Raw genomic sequence first — 21,220 nt, 5'->3', positions numbered from 1 at the left:
GTGAATTAGCACCTGAATCAAACAGACATCAAGCCCATAAACACAGACACAATTTTGGGGTTTATGAAGACAACAAATAACAAACACTTACCATTACTTGGGTCAATGTAGAATAGGTCTCTCGTTGACACAACTCTATATGTGACCTTGCCATTTTCTCCAGAATCTTGGTCAGTAGCAGTCACAGTAATAACAGAACTACCAGCTGGAGAATGCTCAGCAAGTGTCACCTGAGAAAGAAATACAAACAGATTTATTCTTGGCTGTTAAAAACTACTTGGACAAAATCATTAAATACACACATAACAGGGTAACCTTCAATGTGAGTTTGATTGGGGTTCCCCTGGGAAAGATTTAAATGATTAAGTAGCCTGAAGGTCTGAGTAGTTTGAGAAAAGAACTGCTGAACATTATGTGCGATGGGACAATATTTGATACAGAACAATGAAATATGCCTTTTCCTACAGCTTCAGATTTAGGTTCACAGCCAAAATATGTCATTTCTCCAATGGACTGCACCTGATAAAGGTCCTGCGTGAAGACTGGGGCATTATCATTCACATCCTCCACCAGTATTGTCAAATTGGCCTCACTCTGGTGCATGGAGTCAGATGTTCGGACGGTCACTGTATACCACGTCCTCTCTTCGTAGTCCAGCTGGCCGGTTAGGGAGACCCCTCCTCCATAGCGATGTATCCCAAACTTCCCCTGGGAGTCCGTGTCCAGGTGCAGTGTATAAGAGAGGGCAGGACCAGAGTCCACATCATTCCCCGTCACTTGGGTGATCACTGTCCCAATCAGCGTGTCTGGAAGGAGCAAAATGAAATTTAGATCCTGAAACTGATTTATAATGAGGTCACCTACAATAATACTGTGTGTACATGAGTAGGCTATTACAGCTTTTCTGCCTTAGGCTGTCATGTCCATGTATTTGCTTTTAATTTTCACAATCCCAGGAAAACATGATACTACATCCTTCTGACAGGATATGATCACCAAGATCTTTGGGGGAGAGGCGGTAATTGTAATTGAGTTGACCTTTCAGCTCTGTTAGCCTGGCTGTTTGCCCAATGCAGACCAGAGTGGCTAGATTTCACTGATAACATCAATGGTACTGAGTTCACCCAGCAGTCAACTCACTCTCAGGAACTCGCACTTCGCGAGGAACCGGGATAGTGGGTCGGTTGTCGTTCTGATCCACTATGATAACAGTGAGAGTGGCAGAGCCTGCTAATCGAGGGCTGCCCCTATCAGTGGCTGTGATGACCAGCCTGAGGACACAAAAAAACAACATTAAGTCTTTTGTTCACAAGGAGAACATTGCTGCAACCAACACAAGTGAGCGCCAAAGGAGTTAATACTTAGTCTGTGTCCAAATTTCTCTGTCCATGATGGCGGCTGTTGAGATGCTTCCTGTGAGAGGGTCGATCTTGAACAGGCCGCTCATGGACGATGACCTGATGGAGTAGGTCACCTGTCCGTTCTGACCTTGGTCAAGGTCGTCTGCCAGAACCTGAGGAAATTACAAATTTGGAATGAAAATACAGGCGGATTTACAACAGCTGCTCCAACGTAATGTGAGACTGGGAGCAATATTGGGTTTGGAACGTTCCTTTTTTTGTTGGAAAAAAGAGAGAAACAAGTGAGGCTGTTAAGAACAGCTGAAACTATATTTTAATCAATGGTAGTGAAAACACTGAAATGAAAGCAATGGAACTTTACTGGTCTACAACAAATCTGTTCCATTAAAAGACATGGGGATTGCTCCACAACCTCACACTTTCACCACTATAAAAAGTCAACCACTATGAAAACACTGGAGGCAAGTGACTGTACCTGAATGATGGGGAAATCATATCCCTGGGCCTCCCTAACATAAGCAACATAATTGTGGAGCTGGAAGCGTGGCAGGTTGTCATTGACATCCTGCAGGATGAGGTTAACTGCCATGAAGGAGCTGGAGGATGCAGTTTCAGCTTTGATCACTAACCGAAGTCGAGGGGTCTCCTCAAAATCCAGCCCTCTGGAGCTCTCCACCCATATCTCACCTAAATGTACAGATGATGTATATTGGTGCCGTGTGTTGATTGGTTCCAAATGTTCTAATTGGCCAATGTCTCCATATTTTAATTTAGAATTCTCAGTGCAAACCTACCTGTAGTGGAGCTGATGCTGAAAGACTGTAACTTGTTACCACTGAAAATGCTATAGGTAATGCCACTCCGGGAGCCGTCGGGATACTGGGCCTGAATCTGTACCACAGCAGTACCTTAGGAAAACCACAATGCAGATAAAATTACACTACTAGTACAAATTTCAATGAACACTGTGTCATTATGTAACATATGGCATTTAAAACACATATTCCAAATTCAGTAATGGCTCTTGAATTTACAATTGGGGTTAAAGAAGTAGCAGCTTGTCCATAGGGGCAAGGGGGGGCAGAGCCCCATCATATACTGTACAGTGTATGGCCAAAGGTTTGTGGACACCTGACAGGCATACCCATACGTGCTTTTTGAACTTCTCATGCCATAGTTAGTCCCCCCTTTGCTGTTATAATAACCTCCACTCCTCTGGGAAGGCTTTCCATTAGATTTTGGCTGTGGGAATTTGCCAATTCAGCCACAAGAGCATTTGTGTTGTCATGCACTGATGTCAGGTGAGTAGGCCTGGGGCGCAGTCGGCATTCATCAAAAAGTTATTCAGTGGGGTTGAAGTCCACTCCATCCTTGGCAAACCATGAAGACATGGTTTAAAACATTTTAAGCTAGGATAATTATCAGTGTATAAAGATAGTAACTGTGTATTCTTATTTCCCTTGTTGTAGAAACACATTGCTCTGCAGCTATAAGCCGCTCAAGTGTAACACTGTTGTAGATTATAGTTTTAAATGAAGTTCCAAATATGAATGGATCTGAATGGGTTTCTGTGAGGTTTATGCTTCACTAAGTAAACAAACAGTGCATAAGAATGCAGTAGGACAGACAGAGTTGTGTATTTACATGTCATGCATCTCCCAGAGCTGGTGTGGATTTAAATTTTGATTAAAGTCAATGTGTAAATGTTCAATTAGATGTGAACCTACTGGGCAGATGTTTAGGCATTGTTTGTGACCTTGATATATTGCATTAGATAATTAAATGCATTTCCTGTAGAATGTATTAGAAATTACATTTCTATCAAATTATAGTATTTAAGTTCACCACTGCTAGGTGCCAGAACTCCACTCTCACACACTCTTGCCAATTTAAACCAAAATTGCAATTGATATAAATCCAGTGGCTCATTGTGAGGATGTAACTAACACCTATACTGTACTTATTCACTGGTGAGTAATACAGTCATAGGTTTTGCATGTATGAAGTTTGCAGTCCCAAATCCATAACAGCAGATCCAAACAGATGTTTAATACTGACTAAATTCTGGCATGTTCATACAGCTTACATCACATCATGGTGGGTGAAGTATACTACAAACTCCCTGGAGTTTGGACCCAGCTCTGTACCAGGTGTAAGTATCATACCTTTGGCTGCATTTTCTTGTAGGCTGACATCCCTGGAGGTGCGGCTGAAGCGGATTCCATTGTAACTCTGTTCGCGGATATAGACCACGACCACTCCCAGTGAGGACTGTGGAGGGCTGCCTTGGTCCATGGCCTGGACTATGAGTGTCCTCTGGCTTTGAGTGAGGCCATGAAGTCTCTCAGTGGCTTGAATGTCCCCTGTCAATGAGTTTATGGTGAAGCCTTTTACAGGGTTGGCAAAACGATAGAAGACAGAACCATTAGCCCCGAAATCCTTGTCCTCCGCTCTCATGGTGGCCAGCACACGATGACTGCCGAAGCTGCTGCTGGACACATTAATGATGAGGGGATCTGTGATGAAGAAGGGTGCATTGTCATTCACGTCGAGGATGTGAATAGTCACTTGAGCTGAGGAATTGTGAGGATTGCCAGCAGAGGAATCCACAGCAAACACCTGGAAGCTGTAGAATGCAACCTTCTCCCTGTCAAGTGTTGCAGCTGTGACAATGCGACCATTGTGCTGGTCCACGATGAACATACCCTTGGACTCTTGGCTCAGGAAGTAGACCACTTGGCCATTGGAGCCTTCGTCCTTGTCAATGGCAGTCACCTCAAGCACGAACGTGCCTTCTGGGACATCCTCATCAATCTCCACCAAGTAGCTGCTACTGGCGAAAACAGGACTGTTGTCATTGAGGTCCAAGATGCTGATGTCCAGAGTGGCAGTGCTGCTCAGGGAAGGAGTGCCCAGGTCTCGAGCTTCCACAGTGAGGGTGTAGCGGGCTTTCTTCTCTCTGTCCAAAGCCCTGGAGGTGGACAGTACACCAGATTTCTTGTCCAAGTGAAAGTCACCTGAAGGGTCCCCATCTTAATAAATAAACAAAAACAATGCAAATTATAAGGTATTCAGTTTGGATAGTATTATTTAAATAGTAATGGACTGCTTTATCAGTTCAGCTCAGACTGTGAACTTGTGAAGCCTTTTCTTTAAGATCAGAACACAAGGACCCTACACAAGGAAAAAACTACTACTAATTACTAGTTTTAAATGTGTGGAATTATTATTATTATTATTATTATTATTATTATTATTATTATTTACCCACTGTGGTCAATTAATTAAAGAAAAAAAGTATTCCATTTTATAAAAAAAATCTTTGTATTTAAGGACTATTTAAATGTTGTCAATCAGTCAATCTAAGAAAATGATCTATCTACCTAAATAATAAAATTAGTGGACAGCAAAACATTTGTGACATTGGTGACATCAACTGCAGTACACCAAACATTATGGCCAACAAAACAACTGGACATAAACTGTCATGACAAAATGTTAATGACACCTTTATGATATAGCTGTGTCTATGTAACTTTTGATGCAGGCTCAAGGTAAATTTTTACCCTAAGTGTTCTTGGTATATGGGAAGTATATCTTGAGCTACATTTAAAAGTGAAATACAAAGTACACACTTTTAAAATGTACTGTATTCCACAAATTAAAATTAACACAGGGCCACTGTGTATGAAAAATACACAGGGCCATTGTGTATGAGATTGTTAGGAGTACTGCTGTTAAATAATTGGATTACTGAAAACCTTCCTAGACCATTTGACAAAATTAGTGACAACCGCTGTCAACTTTATGATTCCACATACCACATAATCACTTTTATGATCCCAAAGTGGAAGACACATAAAACATAATAAACAAGAGCAACACTTGTAAACATATGAACACAGAATTCATGGTTCCAGCAGCTCTTACCTGTGATTTTGTACTGCACGAGCCCACTGTCTCCTGAGTCCAGGTCAGTTGCTCTCAGAGTGAACAGAGTCACCGGCTCCTGGTTTTCTGGTACTTCAAGACTGTAATACACTCTGCCAAAAGCGGGCCTGTTGTCATTCTCATCCAGCACTGTGATACGCACTGTGGCCTTGGCAAAGTTAGACGGAAAACCGCCGTCTTTGGCATAAACTGTTTAAAACAAAGATTAACATGAAGAGGGTTTTTTTTAACTTCATCATCTGAAAGAATTTGCTGCTCGTTTCCTGTAGCAGCTGTGTTATGACATTAAATTGGCATAACTGAACACATTTTCAGTCATGAATTAAGCAATTACATGCCTGCTTGGCAACTGTTGAAAGAAGAGCCAGATTTTTTGCTCACTATAATGCTGTAAACAAGCAATTTTCTCTCAGTACCTGTCACAGTGTAGTCCTCTTTGGTTTCCCTGTCCAGGGATCTGGTGGTTGATATAACACCTGTCACTGGATGGATGGTGAAAACATCATCTCTCAGCCCTCCATATGTCACAATGCCATTGCTCCCTGTAATAATAATAATAAACTTTATTTATAGAGCACTTTAATGAATAAAAAAATATTAAAGTAAATAAATAAAAATAATTAAGCTATAAATACCAAACCAGAGGAAGTATTTTTCAATTAAATGCCATATATGATACATGTAAATTTATGTTAGGGAAAAAACATGTTTAAGTAATCTATAAAATCTCATCTATGTTATAAACAGATTTAAACCTGACTCTCTACGCTCTATCCATGTCTCTAATCTTTGCTTTCAGGGCACATGCCACAACTGCTGTTTGTCACGAAACGAGTAAATGCAAGCGCTGTGCTGGATCATTTTTTATTTGTTTTTTATTTGTTGTTTCTATTGCTGTATTAGCAGTTGGCTTTACTGGCCTTCGCCTTGGTTTTTTGGATGCCAGGTTGCGTGCTAAAGGCAAACAATCTGGCAGAGCATCACCTGTTTTCTGCCCTAATCGCTCCTGGGGAGTGAGTTTATAATCCTTCTGTTTTATTCGCTCCTGAGTAAGGCCTGGAGAATGCAGCCCTAACTCCGCCAAATCCATTACCATCAATTAAAACCAGCCGCTGGTATTCACATGTGTAGCTCAAGCAAGCACGACAAAGATGTGAGAGAAAAATGACGCTAATAAACAAAAATGCTTGCCGCACGCTTGACAGGCACAAGACGAACCTCCAATATGCAGAGAAGTTTAAATTGACAGCAGCTGAGCAGATAGTGTGGCTTAAATTAACAGAGGACAAGAATCAGGATGTTAATTATAACTCCGTATGAAAAATGTTTACAAAATGGAATGAAACTACAGGACAGCAATACATAGTAGCTTTCATAGCTACATCAACTGGTATTTGTAGCAGGAATGTAACATTTCTTGAAATAATTCTTTATTTGTTTAATTCAATATTTCTTTAATTCATAGTAGTGAATAATATGATTTAGGATAAAAAGTAATAAATAAATAAATAAATAAATAAATAAAGTGTAACAGGATATTAAGGAGTTAAAATTCTTCAGTGTGCTACAGGGTTACGTCTTACCTTGGTCCAAATCTGAAGCTGAGACAACCAACACAGTGGCGCCTGCTGGCTGGTTTTCAGTGATGAAAGCCTCATATATGCTCTCTTCAAAAACGGGCACTTCGTCATTCACATCAATCACCTGCACCGTCAGCTGCTGAGTACTGGACAGCCGGGGGACGCCGTGATCCTCGGCTACTACAGTCAGATTAAACTGGGCCTGCTCCTCACGGTTAATAGGCTTCAGGATAGAGAGAGACCCTGCGGGAGAGCGGAACCATGCTGAGAGTTTCTCAATGCACAAAAACTTAACAGCTTATGTAACTACCTTAATAAGTTTTCTTTTGCAATCATTAGTTGATAACATTGTTTTCTGCCACTTTAACCCAGAGCTTAATGCTGATCCCTATTTACATGTTCCCGCACGGAGTGAGCTGCTTGCATGCGATTCTCCCTGCCACATTCATAAAGTTAAGAGCACACATGGTGAGCCAACGCCTCTCTGTGGTGCACAAATGAGATGAGAACTCAAGGATGGCTAGACAAGAAGGAGAAAAAAACGTCTCCCCACACTGAGCCTTCCCTACCTGAATGTGAATTATTTTGCCTCTGTAACAGCCCGCAGTTTATGAGTTTTTTCCACAGTGAACATTTCAGTGCTGGGAGGGAGAGAGCAAACACGAGCTCAAGACACGCAACAGCTCTGCCTGCCGTGCCCTGCTGAAATTAGGGCTGTCCTCGCCTGGGATGCCAGCATAGCACGAACAGCCATTGATCTGATCTCTATTTCACGCTTTTGCACAACCCACCACACCCGTTTAGCCGAGCAGCAGCGATCAGGGTCACTGAAGGCTGTTTTGACTCTGGTTCTTATTTCTACTGAGTTTCTCACTAGCAGTCAGCTAAGATTCCCCTGAGCCATTAATCTGGTTAGAATTACCAGTTCAAATAGATATAGCCCCTTTGACTCTGCGATGATCCCTCTCAGAGTAAAGAGTCTGCCTTCATGCTCATGCTGGGGTTAATGCTGGGAAAGTTTCACTTTTGAGGAAAATTCCCCATCTTCAAATGAATCCAAAAACATTACACTGAGGTACAGGCAACAGAGTTCGTGAGAAGGGACAGTGAGGATGCTATAATTTGGAAAAAATGTTTGAAAAAGACGGGGATTGTGGTGCAAACAGGGTCTGAACCCACATGGCATACAGGCTCCTGCACATGTTTGAACTGTTTCCATATTTGTGCAGTCTTCTGACTTGTTAGTTCAATGCCTGGTGGAGCTCACAACAAAGCCTGCCGGAGGAGAGAAACACGCCACTCTGTCTGTCGGTCGGTTGGTTTGTCTGGAAATAAACACGCAGTAAATAGCTACCAGCAGTGTGGGGCATGATGTCTACTGCTCTCTGCTCTGCATCATAACATTGTAACAGTGATATAGTACTCGAGTCCTGGACTTGGACTCTTTCCATATGTAGACATGGACTTCAGGTTGTGGGACTTTAACATGGATGTTAACATTTTTACTGAATTTCACTTGCTCTGATGCGTAAAATCCAGTGGCTTGCATCCTCGAACTTTTCACATTTTGCGGTATTACAACGTGGAACTGAAATGGAGTTAGGTATATTTATATTGAGATCTTGTTGCACCAGATAATTTAGAGTTTTCACAGCAATGGGGGTGAACTATTAAGCAATCACAACTTTTACAATTTTTTCTTTGGAAACTAATTTTGCAAACTATTTTGAGTACTTGGGACTTGACTTAGCTGTAAAACAAGATGACTTGATATTCATGTGGACTTAAATGAACAAGACTTGACTACAACACTGCAATGCACACGCACTGATATTCAGGTTTACACACAGAGTAATTTCCACACACACAGTGAGTAGTTTGAGTGAACATTTGGGTAGACACATGTTCAGCAAGGATCCCTACTGAAACTCTGAACATCATGGATGAACATCATCTACACTAACCATACCACTTTTAAAGCATTACAGTGAAGTGAAGTTGCAGTTGAAGTGAAGACAAGAGTTTTATTTACACTGCACAAAAATCAATTCAAATTATTAATTCATTCATCTTCAGTAACCGCTTTATCTTGGTCAGGGTCACGGTTGATCTGGAGCATCCCCCTGGAACACTGGGCATGAGGCAGAAATACACCCTGGATGGGATGCCACTCATGCACACACACACACACACACACACACACTCATTCAACATTGGGGCAATTTAGCATAGCCAATCCACCTACTGTATTTGAGAGGTTGGAAGAAACTGGAGAACCAAAAGGAAACACACACAGACACAAAAAAGTACATGTTAACTATAAAGAGACAGTAACCAATGCTCAGGATCAAACTGGGGATGTTCAGAGCTGAGGAGGCAATACTGTCCGAGAGTGCATCCAGCATTGATTTTAACTGTGCATTTAAATAGTAGTTTAATAAACCATTTAAACCTGTATTGTGTAAATAAAAAGGGTTAGATGTTTTAGCATGTCTTACCAGTATTGGGGTTGATGCTGAACTTGCCCTCAGCATTGCCATCCTGTATGCGGTAGGACACGCGACCATTCTCGCCCTGATCCGGGTCCTGGGCCATGATGTACAGCAGGACAAATCCCACCGGCTGGTCCTCCATGACACTGACCACAGTTGGTGAGGTAAACACAGGGGTGTTGTCATTGACGTCCGTAATAAAGATCCGGGCTGTGACCTTACCATGGCGTCGCTGACTCACATCAAGGGCTGAATCAGTGGCTTGGACTACCAAAAGAAGAGAAGAGATGTTCTCATGATCCAGAGTCTGACCCAGGGTCAGGATGCCTGTGCTGGGGTCCAGCAGCAGAAGGTCTGAGCTGCTGGGCCATTGCTGAATAACAGAATAGCTCAGTTCGCTGTTTGGGCCGCTCCCGTCCTTGTCAGCAGCCTGAAAAGTGTAGATAGAAGATCCAGGTTCCATGTTCTCAGGCACCACAATGGTGACAGGATCTTCAGGGAACTGGGGTGAATGATCATTACTGTCCTGCACATCAATCTCCAGAGTGACAAAATGGCTCCTGGGAAGCGTCGTGGAGAAATCATCCACTTCAATTTGAAGCGTGTAGCGTGGTGCATGCTCAAAGTCCAGCTCACAGGCCAGATACACGTCCCCGGTTTGGCGGTCTACTACAAAGGTTCCATCCCGATCTGTACCACCCACTACCGTGTAGGTGACCTGACCCGATTCAGGAAGCGAGTGAGTGTCTGGAGTTCGCACAGAACCTATGATTGAGCCTGGCTTCGCTCCTTCCACTGGGTTAAACGAGATGGAGATCTGGTTGGAGGTGGAGGTCCCCTTATTAGAGCTGAGAACCTGCCAGAAAAAAAAAAACAAATATAACAAAAAAATTCTTTAAGTGTCTTTAGAATTGAATGTTTTCTTCCATTTTATTTGAAAGAAAACAAATGAGAATCAGTTGTTTGTGCCATTTAAAAAAAACTGCAAATAAAATCAAACCACTAACATCTTGTGGACAACATTTTTCTTCTCGTTTCCCTACGAATAATAATAATAAAAAAACTTCTTGGCCATTTTACAGGATCAAACAACAAGCCTTCTGGCGTTAATCATAGTTAATCAGATGGCTCGGCAACTGCCAGGAAAAATAATGCTGGAGTAAAGAAAGCATAATCAAAATAGGAAATTGTTTGAACATTTAAATCCACTATAAGTCATATTCTTTTAAAAACAGGTGATTTTTACACACCCTTAATAACCAATCAGAGAAACTTCAAAGAACAAGTGGTATGCAGTCTAATGGGAAAACCGCACGCTTTCCATTCTACATTCATATGACATGTTTTAATAGTTAAGAGAATAAAACAGAAAACAAGACAGATATATATACAGAGCCACACAGACTCAAGGAATGACGTACACGAGACCAGACGGTCAGACAGATGGGCAGACACAAGCATGAGCAGACAAACAAGCAGACAGACGGAGAGAGGATGTGGTGCCTGTTTGAGTTAGGGTCTGAGACTCACCACAGTGAATAAATCAACAAGGGACTACACAGAAATGTATTACTTATGGCATTCTATTAGGACAGGAAAGATGAGATGAGATGTTTGGGAAAGACAGTGAACTTTAGCCAGCAACACAGGTGCTCATAAATGAACTGTTGACTGTGGCCATGCTTAACTCCCCACAGACACCTTCACTACACTGGCAGAAAAAACGATTCACATGGAGCCAAAGGCTCTCCTTAAACTTAATATGACACTAGAGTGATTAATTCCACATTAAGTAATGAATTCGCCATCAAGAACATGAACATGAGATCACTTCCTTTCGGAATTTTTAAACCGATGACATTCGAGCAACCAGACTTAATGGGCTCAGGCGAAGGAGCTTGCTTTAATCTGGTCGCGTATCAATTATCAGTCTCAGTCTTTGTTTTGGAACACATATGGGGAAAATGAAAAGATTAAAAATTGCACAGCGTAGGATTTTCCCAACATTTCCAAGCAGAGATTTACTACTGCTGCTGTCCGCCGAGTCTGTTTCAGTTTAGCTCGTTCATAAATCATTATCTTCATTAACAGTCTCAAGGATATTTAGGCAAGGAACTTTTTCATTGCCCAGAGAGCTACTGAACACTCTTGAATCAAGAGAGAAGAGCCCAGGCACAGTTACAGCAACACATCTGAGAAATATTCTCTCGAATTCTCAAAAGTTTCACATGTTATCATTCAAACAGTTGCAAACAACTGCTGGCATAAAAAAGGGACCATCGAGAGTAAGCTACTGGTAGACACATTTTTTCAGGACATAAAATGAGTCTTTTTCTTGGCAACAGATTCCAGGACAGTTGCAGGCAGATAATAAGGGCTGATTATTACTTATTATACCTCAGCACTGTTGAATTCTCAAAGCATATTGGTCAGTAAGTGAACAATTTCCTATAAAAGCAGCTTTGACAGGACTGCAGCTCATTATAACATTATCATTTCTATAGGAAAAGCTCATTCAATCAAATATTAAATATTCAATATACATTCGATATAAACTGTGATATATACTCCTAAAATAATTATTAATAATAATAATTTAAAATTAATAATTTATTGATTTAATGTTTATTTATCAATTTTGAAAATGCTAGTATTTGTGCTTTTTTGATTTCTCTTTAACATAACAAACTGAATTTTTGTCTTATTAACTTCAAAACGGACAAAAAAGTAGATGATGAGTGATTAACTGTTTATAGCTAATGTATAAGTAATAACAGGAACTTGTTTTTTCAGATGTTCCACAACATTAAATGTAACTATAAATGGATAAAAAGTATGATGTGTTATTTTTTAATAAACTAAAAATGGGAAAATATGACAATATAAGACATATAAAACACTTTAGGATGTGCTGTTGTTTGAAAATAATCAAATTAAGGGTGGTAAGGCAACACACTATTGCTTCATTGATTATTTTCCTATAACAGCATGCTCCACTGTGTTTTATTCCTTACTTAACCGGGGTATTGACTGGTGAAATAACTTTGTTCTACTTACATACTACAGAAATATAACATCAATATCACTATTGTAGACATTAATATTCTAGACTTTAAAACTGCAGACAGAACAAACAAAAAGTAAGCCAGAAGAAGAAAAAAAGAAGAATGTAAAAGAAAGTGAATGCCAAAAAAACATCTGTGGGAATAATAAAAACAAAATGCCAGAACATGTGGTTGTTCTGGCACTTAAATAACAAAATAACTCCAGGGGCTGGTCGAGTGGCATTGTGGGTAATGTAGGAAACAGTTACATGTTAATGAAAGAAGTTTTAACCGAAAATGATGCTGAGCAAACCTCAGTGCTAGAGCTTGGTTTCACTGTGGGTAAAACAGACTGCCGTGGAGCTTACCTGTATTCTCAGAGTAGCTGTGGAGCTGCGGGGAGGTGAGCCACGGTCTGTGGCCATGATGGTGAAGGTATATTCAGGCCTCTCAGCATGGCTAAGCGGGGAGGACGAGTGCAGCTCCCCGGTGATGGGGTGCAGAGAGAAGCGTTCGGCCCTGAGACCTGCTCAGCATAATATGCAGTACAGACAGATTATTCTGGAGTCTGATATCTTGGTTCTTTGCAAAGAAGATTTTGTTGTATTAATTATTCTTGTTTACTTATTTCCAATAAGACCACTTTAAGTATATTGAAAGTGGGAGCACAGACACACACGGACTACTAATATATCTCTTTGGACTAGCGTTCATGCTCCTTTTAATGACAGACTCAATGTGGACTCCACATGGGATTTCAAATCCAACATACAGAAGCCATGTTAAATATATTCAAATAAGATGTCACTTTAGATAGCAATGAATAAGAGAGACACTAGGTTAAATATATGGCCATGTTTTTTACTATATGTGGCTCTTCCCCAAAGTTAGATGCACACAACTGCCTAGAATGTCTTTGTATGGTGTAGCATTACAATTTCCCTTCACTGGAACTAAGAGGCCCAAACATGTTCCAGCATGACAATGCCCCTGTGCACAAAGCGAGCTCCCTGAAGACACGGTTTGCCAAGGTTATAGTGGAAGAACTCAAGTGTCCTGCACAGAAATCTGACCTCAACCCCACCGAAACACCTTTGATATGAATTGGAATGCTGACTGAACCGCAGACCTCCTCGCCAGACTTCAGTGCCCCTCACTAATGCTCTTGCGGCTGAATGGGCAAATCCCCACAGCCACGCTCCAAAGTCTAGCGCAAAGCCTTCCCAGAAGAGTGGAAGTTATTAAAACAGCAAATATGGAATGGGATGTTCAATAAACACATATGATGGTCAGAGGTCCACAAAATTTGGCCATATAGTGTAAACTGTTAATGGGATCTCTTTGGAATAGCCAAGTTTCCAAGCTGCTGCTTACAATAGGCTTAATATGGACTCTGTATGTGAACAGTGGGAAACCAATTTTAAAAACCAATTTTAAAAATCCCACAACCAATATATTTTATGTGGCATAGTATATTGAAAGTGAGATCCCATTGTCCACATTAAAGCCAGAATGACTCTTTCACCTGACAGTGAGTAGAAAATGGTCCCATTTTCTCCCTCGTCTGGGTCTTTGGCAGTGACGGTGCCAAGTAAAACCCCTGATGGCTGTCCTTCCAATACCTACACACACACACACACACACACACACACACTTCAGTAATATAATAGCTTCAGTCATCAACAGCGGAGTAGCCTGATAATATTACTTGTTTTACATAAACCATTATAAACAATCCATACTGACAAATACATTTTCTACTCATAAATTTACTCAGAAGTTCATAAATGTTACTCATTTAAGCAATATTACACGAGCGAGAATGCGGTTATACTGAATATTGGCACTCAGTCTGCAGATTCATGCCTATGCCAAATCACGGCCATGCTGATATTCAGTATAACCACATGATTGCGAACGTGATATTGCTTTTATACAACAGTTCTATAAATAAGACATTAATATCACGGAACTGACATTTCAGACATCATGGCCAAATGTTTTGTTTATTTTTGCTCCATTAGTGGAAATAGATCCCAAAGAAGCTACACTCACTGACAGACCCTCAGCTAGCTGGCTAGCTAGGCCACATTGATTTGTACATTCTCATTAAAGGTGCTTCCAGTGAAACTGGCTTCTCTTTTCATCTGATGAGCTTTCGTATTTTAAGTCAAACATTATATTCAGACTAGGAAGTGGAATTTTAAGTGGCGAACAAAAAAAGCCCCAAAAAAACAAACAAAAAAAAAACCTCACTGCTTCCCCACCACTACCTGCTTAGGTTAGGTAACTATTACGACTTGATTGTAGAAATTCGACCCTGTAATTCAGAAAACCACACAGTGACTCATGGTCACTCTTTGTTCACCATAATGGGTAAGTTAGCTAGCTATTTAGCTTAGCTGTAGCTGAAGTTTTCCTTCGTCTAAAACTTTCCCTTATTGGCGTGCCATTCTTTCAAGTCCTTGAGCCTATTTGTTCAATCACTGAGATCAAACATAGTCGTCCCTAAGTGACTTTAGTAGACAAATTTGACCTAAAACACCAATTTATATAATCAGAATTTATAGAATTCACCATTACACCCATGTTTTCAAGATTAGGGGTACTATAAAAAAGGGCGTGCTTATTCTAAACAACTTTTTTACACACAAGACAACACAGTCATCACTGTAATTTTAACCCAGGTGACACACTGACTTCCACATCACGATTTTTACATTACGTCCAGTGCTCCATGTTACCTGCATAAGAAGATCTCTGCGGGTGAAGAAGGGAGCATTGTCATTTTCATCCAGCACCGTGATGAAGGCTGTCCCAGTGGCACTGCGAGGGGGAGTTCCACTGTCCTGTACCACCACCATCAACTGGTAGCTGGACTGGTGCTCTCGATCCAGTGCTAACCTAGTGCTGATCTCACCTGCGGATAGGGACGTCAATAGTGAGACACAGAGACCAGTACATAGATACATGTAGATATCAGAGTACCAAAGCAACATGCAGTGATGGTGTTTCCATTATTTAATGGTGTTCCAAATTTATTCAATAAGATTGGAGTTTACACTTAAAAAAACCTCAGTAAAAGCACCATATATATTAACAGATGCCTACATATCACACACTAAAAAAATATCTTGCTGTTTTTATAATAACTTGTACAGAGACTTGTATGTCAGATGGTCCACATAAACAAATTTTTAAAATGTGTGTACTCATTAATATTTCTGTATAATATGACATTTATTTAACATGTTCGGAAGGAGTCTCCAGTGTCTGTGCTTTGAAACAGCTAGAGTTTTAGCTGTAACTTGAAGTTTTCTGAATTGGGAATGTCTTCTGGACAGAGGAGTTTGCGCTTTGCTGTTTCTTGATAACATGACAAGCTGTGTTTTCTTTTGCTTGTTTGTTTTTTTGGCCTAATTAACTTCAGGAGAGAAAAAAGAGACGATGTTAAGGGAACAACTGTTTATAACTGCTATAACATCTGATAACAAGAACAAGCCTGTTTTGTGGACGTTCCACGACATTAAACATAACTGTAAACAGACAAAAAGTATAGCATGCCTTTTTTTTGCACTGTTTCCATCGGGACACATTACAGCACCCTATTGTTAATTATTTTCCCATATCAGCACATCCAGCTGCATTATATTCCTTACATATTATATCAAACTGTATTATGAAATTTTTAATCTAGGCTCAGACACTGTACTGTTTACTGTTCCTGCTAAATAAATATGTCACTATTATTTAGTAGTTAATATATACACAGCCTATGACTGTGCTTTGTGGAGAGTGCAGAATGAAAAGAGAGAGGAATTGATGGAGAGGTTGTATGAATAATCTACAGACAGCAGGGGCTAGACGTGAAGTATTGGTGACAGAAGGTTTTGATCGCACAGATGGCCCTCCCCAGATGTTCCTGTGATTCCTCTCAGTACCAGCGGTGACAGAATCATAAACTAGGAGCTGTTAGAGATTCCTCTGCCTTCTGCTTGGGGCGAATGTGTGGAATCAAATGGACTGAGTGTCATTTATCACACTCCAATGATTTATCGTACACTTCTATAATCACTGAGCACTGAATATCCAGAGCACAATAGGCTCAGGGCCATTAATCACATTCCTACATTTCTAATTATTTCAACTGTAATTATTGAAACATTTGGAGTGCAAAATGGAACTGGAAAAGGACTAAAAAAGCAGTGTATAATCTTTGTAATTAAAAGTGGAAATAGTTTAAAGGTATAAGTGAACTTTAGTTTGTATACAGCATACTGACATTAGCTGTGAGAATGTTCACATTATAAATACATTCTATGACTGATGCATCAATACCATTATTTTTAGACTGAGTACATGTTTTTTTTTTTTTTTTTGGCATTTGTCAATACCAATATTGAAATGAGTAACCTACTTAGCAATCAGGGGCATCTTGGGAAATGTTATTAAGCTTCATTTATGATCGTTGCTGCTTTGTGTTGCTAGCAATGAGTTCCTCATGCTAGCAACAAGTTTTATGTTTAAGATGTTATAGCGATTAAACAGTATCTTTAACAGAGAGAGTATGGTGAGAGCAAGCGAGAGCAGGATGCCAGCTGAGATGAATCTGCATTGCACCTCGGCTGGAGAACAAATTGTAAAGCTAAGTGGGTCTCTGTGCTCGCAGAACTGAAGTGCTCTCTATCACATGCTAACAGGTTCTCTGCAAGCTCACGTCACTGCTCTACTCTCACAAATATGAATAACTAAGTGTTTGCTCAAATCCACAGCACCTTGCACTGATTTTTTTTTCACAGTTTGCATTTTTTTTTCACAGTTTGTCTGTGTTGCATTGAATGCCATTAATTTTGAAATATCTCCAGGTCACGGTCATTTTGTGTCATCTGTTCATTAGGATTACATCTCATAGTATCACGTGGTATCGGATGCTGGTACTGGAGCAAGAGTAAATTAGCACATTATCAGACCGATCCCAGATACCATAATAGAAAAACACTTTTTAATTTTACTTTTTTGAAAAGGTATGGGACATATCAGCAGAAAAGCCACAAGCAACTCATCAGGTTTGGTGGTTGTACCTGAAAAGATGTCGGAGGACACTAAGAAGTAGGAAGGCACAGTATATGATGATCACCTGTGTGTGAGTTGATCTGAAAATGGCGATCCGGGTGCAGGAGTCGGTAGATGAGGCGGCTGTTGAGCCCAGTGTCTCGATCTGTAGCAGGCACCCGGCCAAAGCCCGATCCAGCTGGCAGATTCTCTCTTACAGCCAGGAAAGCTCTCTCCTGGGTAAAGCGAGGTGAGTTGTCATTTTCATCTGTCACTGAAACACGTACAGTGGCACTACCTGTCTTTTTCAGCTGCCCATGTCCGGATGTGGCCAGGACTGTGAGAAGGTACACCTCTTTAACCTCACGGTCCAGGGCGCTCTTTACAAACAGCCAGCCACTGTCCGAGATAATGCCAAAGCCTGCTGCGTCTCCATCTGTTTGCAGGTGGTAAGCAAGGGGGACTGCAGTGCCGGATCCGGAAGTGATCCCACCATCTCTATTGAGTGCACGCACCTGCAGAAAACGGGTGTTGAGAGGCGTGCCCTCCTTCAGCTCCACGCGGTAGCTGAGGGTGTCAAACACCGGCCCTTGGCTATTCTCAGCCTGCACATGCACCACCAGGGTGAAGGTGGCACTGAGCTGGGGTGCTCCCATGTCCTTGGCAAGAACCTGCAAATCATAGCGTGGCACTGTCTCATAGGACAAACTTCCAATCAGACGAATTTCTCCACTGCTACGGTCCACATTGAAGGTTCTCTGAGCACCACTGGAGAGCAGGTCGAAGGTCAACGCGCCGTTAGCACCAGAGTCAAGGTCCTCAGCCTGAATCTTATATACCACAGTGCCCATTCTTGTATCATCAAGAAGAATTAGAGATTCTGAAGATGATGGAATGAAGGTGGGAGCATTGTCGTTGACATCTACCACCGTGATATGGACACGGGTTTGACCAAAAGCTGGCGGGTTCCCACTTTGTGCCTGAACCTCCAGCTCCACAACGGGCTGGAGCTCATGGTCCAGAGGTAGACTCGTTCTCAAAACACCTGTCTCAGGATCCACTGTGAAATAACCAGTAGGGTCACCAGAGCAGATGGTGTAGGAAACATCCTTTGAGACCCCTGAAGAGAGAGAGAAAGAGAGAGACAGAGAGGCGGGGAATGACAGAGAAAGCAAATGAGAATACAAGAACCAGAGCCTGATCAATCTACAAATGTGTTCAGCACATAAACTCTAAAACCTAAAGTTATTTTTTCATCACATGAAACCATGATGGAGTACTTTGAACGTCCAAAGAAAATTGTTAAAAAACTTAAGTGGTAAAATGGAATTTATGATTAATGTTGATTCTAAATGAGGTGTGTACAATGGCCCAGGGCCTATTTGTACAAGTGGTGTCGAGTGAAGAAAAAAAAATTAACGCCGCCTTTCATCACGTTTGGTCACGTGGTCCAAAGGGACTGATGAATCTGAGTATGGACCCTGAGTTATATCACGTGTGAGCACTACTATTGCTCTGTCTACCCATGGGGCCTCACAGTAAACACCTTTTCTTCAGCTCACTCACCGCTCTTGGTGCTGGCACGCACAGTGCCCACTTGGGTCCCACGCAAGGCATCTTCAGATACAGTGAAGTAGTACTGAACCTGTTCAAACACAGGAGGTGCCACCAGACCAGCCACAATGCTGATGTTGACCTTGGCATTTACTGGAGCTGTGAGGCCACCCCCATCCTGGGCTGAGACCACCATCGCGATGACTGTGTTTGCCTTCCCATGCAGAGAGCGTGATAGTGATATCACTCCTAAAAAATGAAACAGCTCAATTAGCACGAGCTAAGTGCCAGCAACCTATAAGTCAGCCTTCAAACAATGCAGGCCTTTAAAAAGACATTTTATTTTTGTATTTCATGGATTCATAGATCGTACATTTTTACATATATATTAATATGTTATGTAAGATTAAAACTTAATGGTGCTCAACTCACCAGTGTCTTTATTCAGAGTGAAGAAGGGTGAACTTCCCCCAGGTGCTGTACGGTATATAACCCTGCCATTCTCTCCTGCATCGGGGTCATGGGCCGTCACCCGGACAACAGAGGTGCCAGGACTGCTCTGAGTACTTAGACTCACAGCATAGTGCACAGGGTAGAAGGTTGGCCAGTTGTCGTTAACGTCCACCAGGTCGACATGCACATAGGCAACAGAGCTCAGGCCACCCTGAGGGAACAAGAATTGTTCAGTTGTTACTACCTCTTGGATCCTAGCTCTTACCCTAGTTTGGCAGAATCAGTAAGACAAGGCATTATAATATTTATAATAGCTTTGGGTTAATGTTCCAACGGAGATAGATGTTCCCTGAAGGCACAGACATTTTAAAGGTAAAGGTAAATTGATAATTTCTCCAGAGAGTACTCCAATCTGTCAAGATGACATGACTACCGCTGTGTGAGCAGTGAATACTATAGAGCCTTCTTCTTTTAGGCAAGGAAGAAAGCAAGGCAAGCCTCCAACTTATTAAATATTACAGCTCTTTAAGGCTCCGCTCTCTGAGATTACTTTAACATGTCTGCTGCAATTTCCTTTCGCTGCTGCACAATGATTTTAAGTGTTATTTAGGCTGCCATGGCACAAGATGCTGTGCAACTCTTAAAGCATTACCACGAGACCCATTCCAAGTTTCCTCTTGAGCTTTTTTCCCCTGCCTTCTTGAATGCAAAAAATCCTGAATGCCTTCCTACAAAGGCTTATCTAGCCAAAGAAGCTCTGGTGCACAGCTTCTGCAGGGATTAGCATCAAGTTATGTCAATGTATTTTTACCCACATTTCTCCCAATTTAGTCATTATCACTTCCCATGCTATTATCTAGTTCCTTCCTACTAATATGACAGCCACCAATCTGGGAAACCGAAAGCTAACGCATGTCATCTCATATATGCATACTGTATACAGTAGAACAAAATTTCTAGCCTCCATAACCATGCTTGGTGGGCTTCTCTTTGATTGGGACAGACAGGAGTGTTTTCAATCTCAAAAGTTTCTGTAAACCGAAAAGACATTTCATTATTGCACTCACAAAGGTAATGTTTTCTCAGATACCCTGTCAAGTTAGCATAGATTATCCAGATGGCTAGAATTACCATTAAGGATTATCACATTTATAAATATGACTAAAAAGTCCTCTTGAACCCTATTCAATTGGCTCATGTTTGCTAGTTGACTAACAAATGTCTGAAATGTGCATATATTCTTCCCACTTCCCAATGTTTGGCGAACGCACTCGATGAGGGAAGATTTTATTCTAATATTCTGGGAAGCTAGCTAGCATTGAGGATTCTAAATATTTATGAACGTGATTACTCAGAAACCCTGTCACGTTAGCTCATGTTAGCTAGCTGGCTAGTGTAAGGACCAAAGATTATTATTATTTATGAATATGATTTTACACATTATGTTGCACCCAAAGAGCAGAGGTTTGTACACAGTACTATGTGTAGCAGTCTGGGGAAAACCCATCAGATGATGCTGTGACTGGCAAACGGTCAATGTTTCACATTTTAAGCTAACTTCCTGGAAAGATGATGTTGTATTACACAATTACACAACAGTTTAACTAACACACTGTTTAAAAAAAGTCAGTCTGTATGAAGATGTCTACAACCATAATATCTAAGTGTGATTTCCTCACACAGTGAGTGTCTCGTTTTTGGGTAGCTATATGCTGTAATGAAGTGGACATAAG

The 21,220-nt window shown here is 41.1% G+C and overlaps 1 protein-coding gene across 2 annotated transcripts in view; it reads right to left on the bottom strand.

Annotated features, from left to right (window-relative positions):
* Window positions 1-21,220, bottom strand: part of dchs1a (dachsous cadherin-related 1a) — a 111,506-nt gene that overhangs the window by 6,207 nt on the left and 84,079 nt on the right. For both annotated transcript variants that reach the window (XM_026934808.3, XM_053239540.1), the window contains exons 4-20: window positions 19,467-19,698; window positions 19,047-19,283; window positions 17,566-18,600; window positions 15,173-15,348; window positions 13,954-14,050; window positions 12,797-12,954; window positions 9,391-10,240; window positions 6,896-7,135; window positions 5,729-5,854; window positions 5,292-5,501; window positions 3,527-4,393; window positions 2,156-2,269; window positions 1,837-2,048; window positions 1,362-1,513; window positions 1,141-1,271; window positions 520-806; window positions 92-230 (exon numbers count right to left, since the gene is read on the bottom strand). In XM_026934808.3, the coding sequence (XP_026790609.3) occupies window positions 92-230; window positions 520-806; window positions 1,141-1,271; window positions 1,362-1,513; window positions 1,837-2,048; window positions 2,156-2,269; window positions 3,527-4,393; window positions 5,292-5,501; window positions 5,729-5,854; window positions 6,896-7,135; window positions 9,391-10,240; window positions 12,797-12,954; window positions 13,954-14,050; window positions 15,173-15,348; window positions 17,566-18,600; window positions 19,047-19,283; window positions 19,467-19,698 (5,263 nt within the window). The remainder of the gene's footprint in view (window positions 1-91; window positions 231-519; window positions 807-1,140; window positions 1,272-1,361; window positions 1,514-1,836; window positions 2,049-2,155; window positions 2,270-3,526; window positions 4,394-5,291; window positions 5,502-5,728; window positions 5,855-6,895; window positions 7,136-9,390; window positions 10,241-12,796; window positions 12,955-13,953; window positions 14,051-15,172; window positions 15,349-17,565; window positions 18,601-19,046; window positions 19,284-19,466; window positions 19,699-21,220) is intronic.

The sequence above is a fragment of the Pangasianodon hypophthalmus genome, chromosome 14 (assembly GCF_027358585.1).
Source record: "Pangasianodon hypophthalmus isolate fPanHyp1 chromosome 14, fPanHyp1.pri, whole genome shotgun sequence".
In the NCBI taxonomy this organism is placed as follows: Eukaryota; Metazoa; Chordata; class Actinopteri; order Siluriformes; family Pangasiidae; genus Pangasianodon; species Pangasianodon hypophthalmus.
Note: the sequence above shows the minus strand (reverse complement) of the source record. Positions and strands in the feature narration are given on the sequence as shown.